General features: G+C 29.0%; 1 protein-coding gene across 1 annotated transcript; it reads left to right on the forward strand.

Moving 5' to 3' along the window:
- The first annotated feature begins 5,052 nt into the window (after window positions 1–5,052).
- On the forward strand, window positions 5,053–6,521 carry LOC126682322 (uncharacterized). Its single transcript, XM_050377967.2, has 5 exons — window positions 5,053–5,171; window positions 5,273–5,442; window positions 5,533–5,617; window positions 5,730–5,885; window positions 6,108–6,521. The coding sequence occupies exons 1-5, from the start codon at window positions 5,090–5,092 to the stop codon at window positions 6,392–6,394; spliced, it is 780 nt and encodes a 259-aa protein (XP_050233924.1). The 5' UTR covers window positions 5,053–5,089; the 3' UTR covers window positions 6,395–6,521.
- The last annotated feature ends 4,743 nt before the right edge of the window (window positions 6,522–11,264 follow it).

Genomic DNA, 11,264 nt, shown 5'->3' on the forward strand with positions numbered 1-11,264 from the left:
ACTATTTCAAATATGTTTTGCCTGTTTTTGTTGTTCATAGTACTTTTTACTCATTAACAACCATGTAAACCCTAATCATTATGTACTATATGGTCCTGAATCATTAATACTTGGATCTTCTTGAATTCCCTACTTGGAATTAAATTAAACAAAAAAAATTATGTAAAACTATAAATATAATAATATATTGAAAAAAAATTAGATTTTGGATGTAAAAATTTGAAATTCTCACATCTCATTGTATTAATTATTGTTCTAAGAACTTTAGCGTTTCTACAATTCTCATACAAGCTTCAAGTTTTGCAATTTCATGCATGAACTATCATTTTTTTTTCACAATTTAAAATATTAAATTATTTTTTGTTAAAAAATTGTTGATTTGAACACCAGAATGTACTCTATTTCGACATCCTTATCAACAATTTTTAAAAAAATATTGTTCGGTGATTCAAATTATAAATGGAAGTTGATGTTTGATATTACCAAACTAAACTTATTAAAGTTACAAAATCCGCTAAAATTCGTTATTTTTAAAATAATTAAATTATAAATAAAGAAATTATGAATTCAAGAAAGTGGCATATTTGAAGATTTGGTGCTATGAATAATAGTCTTAAGATTCAAAGAATACAAAAATTAGAAAAAGGAAAAGGGAAAGAATAAACATTTTATTATTCTCTTCTCTTTAAGAGAAATAAATTTTATCTTTTAATTTGAATTTCCCTCTGAAGATATGCAAGCCATGATTCCATATTCATGTAGTCATAAACATAAACATAAAAATGTCATGTACGATTTCTTTTCAAAGGTCGAATGCTTCAACAGTATGAATTTTGAATTCTAAATCTTTGATATGCAATAAATATTAGATGACTATATATTTCCAAATTATCTATAAATATTTTTTTTCCACACATATGAAAATGACTTCAAAAATATACTCATTTATAGTGATAACTTTAGCCAGTCGATAATTTCTTAGCAATTAAAATAATACTAAAAGTAATGGCGGAATCATAATTGTTTTTCTTTCAACTCGGATTCAATAATATTTGATCATCAAATCCAGCTCCAATTTTTTGACAGTTCGGACTTTACCTCACTCTAATCCTAACTTAACAAAAACTTTACTTTTTTTTGGAAATAAAAAATTGATACTGGTCAAAACTAAAATTTATTTAAATTTACATGTTATTTTGCGAATGGCTGAATATAAATATTTGTTGAATGATTAACACACACATATGTTTAATATAATATAAATTAATAGTATATCTCAACTATTTAATCACATTTTAAATATAACATATTACATTTAAAATGATGTAGTTGACCATTGGATCCACCAAATATGGAAAATAAACACACAGTAAACAGAACAAATAATTCAAGAACTAACAAACAGAAGGGGTGATCCAGCTGTTAATGGGCCTAGCCTTGGTTTTACAAATTGATTAGACATTCGTGCTATTTGGATTTTTATTTAATCAATTTTTAACATCTAGCCCGGTCCGGTTTATCCATATGATTAAATTGGTTAATTTTCTTATTCTCAAATTGGCTAATTTTGGCACAAAACACCATATTCCCATCAGAATTCACATCAAAAGCTTTCTCTGCCGTCCGATGAACATCAATCAAACGTAACATATAACATCTACACAAAGTTTGGACCTTTCAAACCCCAACATTAAAAAGTAAAAAGTAAAATGGTCTCATGGTCCCACATTAATCCTTCATTTTGAGGCCTTTATAATTGGGCCCACCACACCAGCATGACAAAAAGTGGATCCATCAGCCGAAAATACAACCCCTTCTCTCGACAAGAAGAAAAATAATTTATAGGTCAATTTCTATATATTTGACATTATTTGTTAAGTTTCAAGTTTGTACAATTTAAGTTCAGATGACAATAGGCCTCTTCAGCCAGAGCTTCAAAACATATTTTATGTCCAGAATTTAGTTGTGTAATACTGGACACTGGTCCATGTTTAGGTAATATTAAGATAGTATTTTTCTTTAAAACTTTTCATCAATGCCCATATTCATAATGTTAAGTACAATTCATCTAAATTATTCATCTAAATTTCCATTCATATGGCGGCAAAGATCTTAGATTTCCAAAGAAACTAGATAACCAACTTCTCTTTACTTTAATATTTTAATTAGTATAGCGTTTTGAGTACTTTCAAGATAATAAAAAAATTTGAAATTGTTTAGATTAAATACTAATAGAAAACAACATTTTAGTGACGGATTTTGGCGACGGATACAATTTCGGTCGCTATTTTTTTGGTTAGCGACGGATTTTAGAGTGATCCCGCCAACTTTAGCTACGGATTTTCCGTCGCTAAAATTGGCGGGAGTAATCCCATGATAAAATTTAGCGACGGATTTTAAAATCCGTCGCTAATTATTGGCGGGAATTCTCCCGCCTATTTTTTGCCGTAATTAGCAAATCCGTCGCTAAATTTTTTTCCGCAGTTATCAAACGTTGCGACAAAAAATTTAGCGACGGCCAGTTTCCGTCGCAAATCGTTTAGCGACGGATTTTGGTTATTTGGCGACAGAAAAGTCCGTCGCTAAATCACTGTTTTCCAGTAATAAAAAGTTAATTATAATTCAATTGAAATCAATTTAATAGCAACATGCATGCATATTTTGAAGCTCTAATAGTGATCGCTTAGAAATCTAAGATCTTTGGCGCATGTTGTGACTGGATTTAAAACTTTAGTCGTTTTGAGAATCGAAGTTTATCATCAATAATATTTTATCTTTGGACAAAAAAATTACATATTTTTATTATAACTATACGAATTCTAAAAAATAGCTCAACATTACAAATTTGATCGAATTTTCCTCCGTTCATTTTTCTACATTGCTCTTTCAAGCATATCGCGTATTGTGTAGTATTTGATTTCAAATAAAATAGAAATGCAGTTTATTTTAGTATCCAAATATAAAGATGAATTATGTCATTTTAAAATTTGAAAAAAATAACAAAGATTGCTAAATGATAAACTTATGGAATGTTGGTAATAAAGAGAAAACGGTTGCTGGTGCCCACTCATCATCTATAATGAAAAAAAAAATTAAGAAGGTAAGCTAAAAAGAAAAAAAGGTGAAAAAGCTGAAATTTGAATTTGTGTGTACTAATAACCATATCTTTGGTCTATTCTTTTTTCTATCTTTTTTTACTTTACATGCACCAAACAACAACAACAATCAAAACATATGCTATCATAACCTTCCCATTATTTGGCCCCTCCATCCAACATCATGCAAATTTAATGAGGCCAAATTCTTAGTTTGACTCAAAATCTAATTATATTTCATTTTATTTGAATTTTTTTAATTTAATTTATTCAATGTAATTTTTAGTTTGGTTCACCGTAGCAAGAATAAAATTTTAGTTAACCTCACAAACAAAAAAATAATACTTTTTACTTTAAAAATCATTTTTATGTAAATACAAATAAATATAAATTACCAAATTTATCATGTATAACCAATTTTTTCCATCGATTTAACTATCTATTATAGTTAAATAACTTTAGCCTATTATAATTTTCATACAACTTTAGATTACTTTAACAATTTTATAATTTAAACTGAAATTTTAGGATGCAGATTTGGCTGCGGACTTGAATTTATATTAAAATAGGATCAAATTGTGGACTAGTGACATTATCATAATTCTGTCAAACTTAATTAGTGTGCAAATTTCACATTTTTGAGCATAATTTGATGAAAAACGAGTCAATGAATGAAATTGACCGCAGATGTTATGATGTTCCTCGTTTTTTCGGCTGATATCAATTATTTGGACCTTCAAAATTATAAAAGCTTTATATATATATTTTATAAAAGTGGTTCTTGATTAACTTAAGTCAGAGAATTTTTATTTTTTTATTTCGAAAATTGTTAAATCAATAAATTATTAAAAGTCTAATTATCTCATTATTTTTGAACCAATAAACTATTAAAAGTTAAACAAATTAACTTTTATATAATTTTCACAGATTTTTCTAAAAAAATGAATCACTAATTTTATGAATTAAGACAATTATTTTTAAAAAATTGTCTCATTTGTCACAGATGTTTTACGTGAACTTATTTAATTTTGTCCAGTTAAAAAATTCACAATTTTAATTGAATTAAATTCTAAATAAAATTGTTTTAACTCGGAAAATTAACGGCCAAAGTATATAATTATTTTTAGAAATTATGTTGAAGTAATCAAAGTTATAAACATATAATATTTTGAGAATCAAGAATTTATTAAACTATTTAAAGTTTATGCTATGTCACTTCATGAACTACACTCATAAAACAAATATGGATCCATCAACAACCCCGATCGCTAGGCAGAAATTCCCTAGATTAGATTTTGTTTTAAAAAAACTCACCGAGTCACTAACCCACTGAAATTAAACAAAAGTTACGGTCCCATTTTATATAATATTTTTTCGCATATCCCAAGACACTCACCTTTTTTTCCCCTCATCATCTTCCTTTGCTACCTTGCCGTTGACTGACCACTTCCAAATTTCATCAAATTCTTACTCACTCTCTTTTCCACAACCACTACATACTACATAATAGGCTAAATTCTTTTTAAGCCCCTATAGTTTTACTGTTTTATTTATCTTATCTTTTTAAAATTTCATCTTTACATAGTGTCTATATTTAATTCATTTTAAATTTCTGAGTCTTTTTTTTGGATGAAAAAGAAACGTACACCATACTTGTCGTGAAACACGCGTGTATCCGAATTTGAAAAAGAATCAGATAAACAAAAAAATTTAAAAGTTGAATAGAAAAATTAATGAATTAATCCAAATTCACTTTATCATTTTCTACATGATGCAATAAAAGCAATTGAACATACGCGTAAATATTCCGTCAAGGACATTTTAAATCAAATCGTAAAGTACATGGACCAAATGAATATAAAACTTTAAAAAAGAACCGGATAAATAAAAGAGTAAAAGTATAGGGGTCTCAAGACGAGTTTAAACTACATATTATAAATAGTAGTCGTTGCTTTCATTTGAGTACACATACACACCTTCAAATTATTTAATCCATGGCTCAACTTCACTCCATGCCTTACACTTCTTGCTGGGATCTTCAAAACCTTGAAATCCTCACCGCAGACATGTCTTTTGGTACTGCTTTTTACTATTTCTCTATCTTTTCTTGTCTCAATTATTAATTTTTTGTTCTTGAATTTCATATTTTATATATTTTGAATTTGTTTTTGTTGCAGTTATGGAAGGTAATTCACCATTTTTCTCTTCTATGGAGTCTGATTTTTCTACTGGATATTTAGAAGATGCTTTCGTTGAGTTTCGTGAACGTTCAAAACGACGACGCTTAGTCTTGTACTCTAATGATGATGATGATCATCACAACAAATTATCTAATGATCTTGCTAAGGTAATTCATATATGTTTTGAATTATGGCTTAACATAAGAGTTTAATCTTATTTATATTATAGATTAATGTTTGGTTTTGATTATGTGCAGAGCTACTTTAATAATAACAATGAGTGGGAAATGTCTGAGAATTTTAGTTGCATGAGTCGCTTTACTACTATACATGGAGATTCAGGTGATTTTCTTATCAAAAATACATATATAAACTATATAATTATGTCTTCTGTAATTAATTATGTAATAATTGACCAATAATATGAATTAATTCTTATTATTTATTAATGTAGATGAACCTTTAAGCACGTCAAGTGAAGAGGCAAATGCAATTACAGAGATGAAAACACCTCAAGAGGAAATATCAGCCCTTGAAACTCTGGATTCATCATCTTCTTCCTTTAAATCGATTTCTTTATTCGGCAAGGAAAATAATCCTCCTCGTCCCGGTAAATAATTAATTCATCGGTCTAAACAAATCGCAAATGTTTAAGTTCTACGTTTCAGCATTTCGTTTTTTTTTTGTCGGAACACTTCAGAAACAAAAAAATATATATATATTTGTAACTTATTTTTATAAAAAATTAAATATTGTTCGGTTCGTGTGTTTTATGTTTCGGCATTTTCATTTCCGCAATGTTAATTAATATTTTTGTTTTAATTATGATTAGGTGATGATGAGAAGAGAAAGAAGAGATCAGTGATAAGCAGAGTAGTGTATCCATTTGCATTAGTGAAGCCAGGAGGAAATGAAGGTGATATGACCATTAATGACATCAATGAAAGAATCCTAATGCCGCCGACAAGGCCGGTGAGGCATCCGGTGGGCGATTTCGCTTGCCGGCCATGCGTGTCGGCCGCCGGAAGTACAGGTCTTTCAGGCAAAGCAGTGGTGGCTTTAACAAGAATCCATACTCAAGGGAGAGGAACAATCACCATTATTAGAACAAAAGGTTAAATGTATTATATTTAAGTGTAGTTAAGCTTTAATTTTCTGTGGTACGTCTCTGTTGTGAATTGTACATAAGAAAAGAATAGTAGTTACATTGGTATTAAATTTTCAGAGCCACCAAATTTTCTTGTTATTTCATTTTGGCTAGAAAATTTTAATATATTTCAATTTAGACATCGAACTTTTAAAATTACAAATAACAGAAAGGTTCTACCGGTTTTAGATCAAATTGAGTGTAAATGGCAATCAAATTTCGGAACTACATATTTTTTTTACATCAGTAATGGCTACAAAATTGTACGCTTGTTAAATTTTGATTTGGTACAAAAAAAAAATATTGTCGTTTCAAGACGTGTTCGGTTACTGCATAGACTTAATTTGATCCTAAATTACCTTAAAATTTATTTTTAATGTCAAAGTTAAGTATTTAAATTGAAAAAAATCGGAACTTTTTCAATAAAAATTTAAATAACACGAAAGTTTAATGACATGAAAATTTAATATACTCATATCGCATCGAAATGTGGTTGTAAAATAGTATTTTTTTTTCTTTTGACAGAGTTAGGGTCAGTGTTTTTTTTATGTATATAAGGTGGTGAATTGTATGTTTTAGCTTAAAGATTGCAGAAACCAATAACAAGAAACATTTTGATGATCAGAACTCAATTAAATGGAAGTGTATACAGGCAAAAAGGAAAAAAAAAGTAGAAAAAGAGAGAAGAAGAAGAAAAAAGAAAAAGTTAAAGAAAATGTCAAAAATAAAAAAAAGAGTGGAAATATTTGTCTGACAGAGACAATAGTCCTTTGCATGCCAATGTTTTGCTATTCTGCTATTTACAAATGTCTGGTACAAACATAAAATGGTCCTGAATCTTGATTTTAAGATTGGGTATTGGCAAAAGGTAGAGCAAAATAAGTGAATTAATTTACTTTTATTGCATCAATAAGGCTGCATGTACCATCAGCTTGAGGTGGGATTTTTACATGTTGAGTTCGAAATTGCCGACATCACTACTTCATGCGTCAATTTGTATTATTGCATACACTAACATAGCCAAATATATAAAAGGAGATAGAATAAAACTAAATGTAATTATCTATCCATAGCTATTTTATTAAATGTGTTATATTATTAAAACCGTATTGTATGTATGTACCACTGATGTGGGGTGATATCATATGCACCGCGTAAGATTAATGTTATACAGATAGACGTATAACATCATTAACAGAGGATATACAAGCTCGTGTTGAGCTCGAGTACAGTCTACCCGCTGGCACAGTAGTGTGCGATCGCATATCCTATGTGTGCGTTCGCATACTACTAAAAATCTGCAACTCTTGCTCTTTTGGTCCTTTAACTTTACTCTGCATCACTTTATTATCCTTAAACTTTTGAATTTCACCAAAAATGCTCCTATATTTGCTATAATTGCACATTTTACCTGAAACGCTCAAAATAATAATAAGCCAATGAAACACTAATAAAATGATCACAACATGCAATTTCCTAGTTAAAAACACGCCTAAAGAGAGGAGTATTTCTACTCCTATCAACATCAACATTTAAACTCCTACAAAACCCAATTAGAAAAGGATCTAAAAGAAATCTAAAACTAGCGGCAAGCTGCTCTTTGAATATAATTGCCTTCCGAGGCGAACCAAGATATCTCAAAACCCGCATTCGATAATCGGGCAATCTAACTTTATATTCAGAAGGAAAACTGTATCCATAAGAGATATCCAAAATCTCTTCCTGATCAAGACATGACTCACTAAGTGCCATAAAAGCAAATTCGATTTTCGTCATCCTATCTGCCATTAAGGCGGAAAAATACAAAAAAATACCAAAGGAATTTTAAGAGGCAAAGAAGATCAAAACGAAGTAAATAAAGAAGAAAAATGAAGAACACTACTCAGGAAAAGAAAAAAAAACAGGAAACCACAGGAAAATAAAATGCAACAAAAAACTTAAACAATATTTTCTGGAAATCAAGCACGGATAAAAGAAAGTATAGATTAAGATGAAAGGTAACAAAAGATTGAAGAAAATGCTCAGGGAAAATAAAGAAGTGAAAGAGAAGAAGTGAAAAAAAAAATAGATATTTGATAACATGAACAAGCTATGCAAACAAGGATACTCATCTCAAATCTGGAAATAATAAATAAGAGATGATTGACACATGTCAAAAAAGAAGAGATGGAAATCCTAACAAGCAAGCGAAACGACTCGTCAGAAAATAAAACGACTCGTCTCAAATAAAGCTAAAATTTACTAAGATATAAATACCAAAACTTTAACTCACTTGCTGGGGGGCTAATGATGGAAACCGAATTATATTATAACTATAGTGCAACCAAGTCGCATAGTATTCAAATCATATTTGAATTCACATCAGATCAAAATATAGACCCCATTAAATAGTATCCAAATCATAAAAATATATATATCACAACCGAAATCAACTCTGGAACGGAGAGATTTATTCAAAACCGGAAATTACCGTTTCCTATCCAAAAAAATGAAGGGGAAAAGATAAAAAAATTTCTTTCTCTTGCTGAAGTTAGAGCTGGTTTATGCTATTTTATCCTGTTTGAATTGATCAAATTAAACCTATTTGAATTCACAATCATCTTTATAAACTGGAATGTTTTTTTTTTTTTATATATAATAGTACCAATAACCGGACTTAAACTAGCATATGAATTCAAAATTGTAGATTCTGTAATTATTTCCTAGGACTGCAAAATCAATCCACCTTTCAGAAATTCAAATCAACTGAACAACAAAACCAAGTCAAAATTAATAATATGATACTTTTCTCTTGAGAACATTTCTTTGATGACATGATTACTTGGAATACATTTGCATGGTCATTGTTCAGTGTGTGCTTGAAAATGGCAATATAATTAATACATTTAACAAAAATATAGAGAATTTCATGTACTATGTTGTTCATTCTTCTACTTAAATTATCGTCTGACTTCTGTTGCTATTCTTTTACGTACGTCCCAACATGTGCTTCAATTATACATACCATTATAGATTTGAAGAACATTATATGAACAACTAAATTGGCATCTAAGTTATAAATTTTCTAAATTCTGAGATATTGAGAGCTAATTATTTCTACGATTATTTAAATATAATATTTTTACAGAGCGGTTAAGGATATTCAATTTGTTATATTTTAATAATTCAATATTAATAATTTTTAAAATGGGAGAGTATTCAATTAATTTATGTCAAAGTTTGCCAATATGGCCTATAGATTGTCAATATATCATTTAACATGTGAGTTACTCTATAGATAAAATTTAACCTAAATTGATTTAATAACCTCCAATTATTCGAAAAACAAGTAACAAACTAAATTGATAAATCATTATATAAAAGTAATATAGTTAAATAACTGTAAAAATATACTAATCCTCTAATTTACTTTTAAAAAACACATTAAAGAGAAATGTATATAATCAGGAGAAAAACTATAGAAAAAGATAAAACATTTATTTTTCATACCGTCAATCATCGATTGTTTTTGATAGTTGTTTTATCTTTTCTGATGTGTCTTTTAACCGGCTCATCTCGCTTCGTTTTCCCATCATCATAAATTCGTTTTCTCTCCTCCTATTTTTCTACTTCTACCACTATGTGCATTTATATAAGATTAATTTAAGGGTAGCAATGGCATGAATCATCTAGGTTTAAGAACCAAAGATCATAGGAACTAGATAGGGTAAATAAGGTAGCATAGCTTATAAAATTCATAGTCCTTCAATCATTAGTCCAAAAACAATTATTTACCACTAATAATAAACTTAATTAAATGCTTGTTAGCTTGCATTTTTCATATGCATTAGAGTCTCATATATAATTTCTTATATATACAAATAGGTCAACACCCACCATGTTCAAAAGTCACATACTCAAAGACAATATCTAACACATGGGTCCTCAGATCAGACCTACCTGCCCCAATCATCTTTAATCACAGCCCTTCAAATTCCCTTTGACTAAAGTAATCAAAGATTTAGTCAGACAATTGTGTGGCTCAGATTTAAGACAGACACTATTACATCACAGCTGGATAGCAAAAGTCATAGCATTGAATTAATAATAAATTGGTGGGGTGTGACAAAGATTTAGGGTTTTGTCTCTTTCTTTTTTATATCTATATAATGATTATTGTTGTTAGGGTGAAGAATTAAGCTTTACACCTTTTTGAGGCATGTTTGTTTTTATTGCAATGTTTGATCATGTAGGCCATAGTTTTATAATTGCTAGCTAATTGTATGCCTTAATTTAAATTTCAAACTTCTTTAAAAAAAATTAAATTATTATAATATGTATGCATAAACTAACACTTTATCTATAATTATATTGCTGGCTAACATAATATGGTAGTAATTAATAGCAACTGAGTAAGAGAAAATTAGAAAAAATCAGTTTATAGTCCTAAACCCTAAACCTCTCTTTTCTCTCAAAGCAAACCCTAGCCGTCTAGAGTTTTTTTGTTGTTTTTTCTCCGGCAGCCGTCAATGGTTTGATTTTGCTGTTGACGGTAGCCATCCCTTTACATATGTTAATTTAATTTCATAGATATAATAAATAGCCAATTCTTTTTCATTTTTTCTTGATAGATTAAGATTTATCAACGAAGCGCAATTCAATTATCAAGAAGCGGAGATAAATTGAAAATCATCAACAACAAAATGAAATCGTTTATGAGTTATATTAGGTTTATTTATTTTTCATTGTTTTGTTTTTTTTCTGAATGTTTTATTTTGTCCTTTCTTTGTGAAAGGTTTGTTGTCCTTCCTCTGTGGAAGGTTTGCTGTCTCTTTTTTATGGAGTTATCAAGTGGTGGTTGAA

The sequence above is a fragment of the Mercurialis annua genome, linkage group LG5 (genome assembly GCF_937616625.2).
Source record: "Mercurialis annua linkage group LG5, ddMerAnnu1.2, whole genome shotgun sequence".
NCBI lineage: Eukaryota > Viridiplantae > Streptophyta > Magnoliopsida > Malpighiales > Euphorbiaceae > Mercurialis > Mercurialis annua.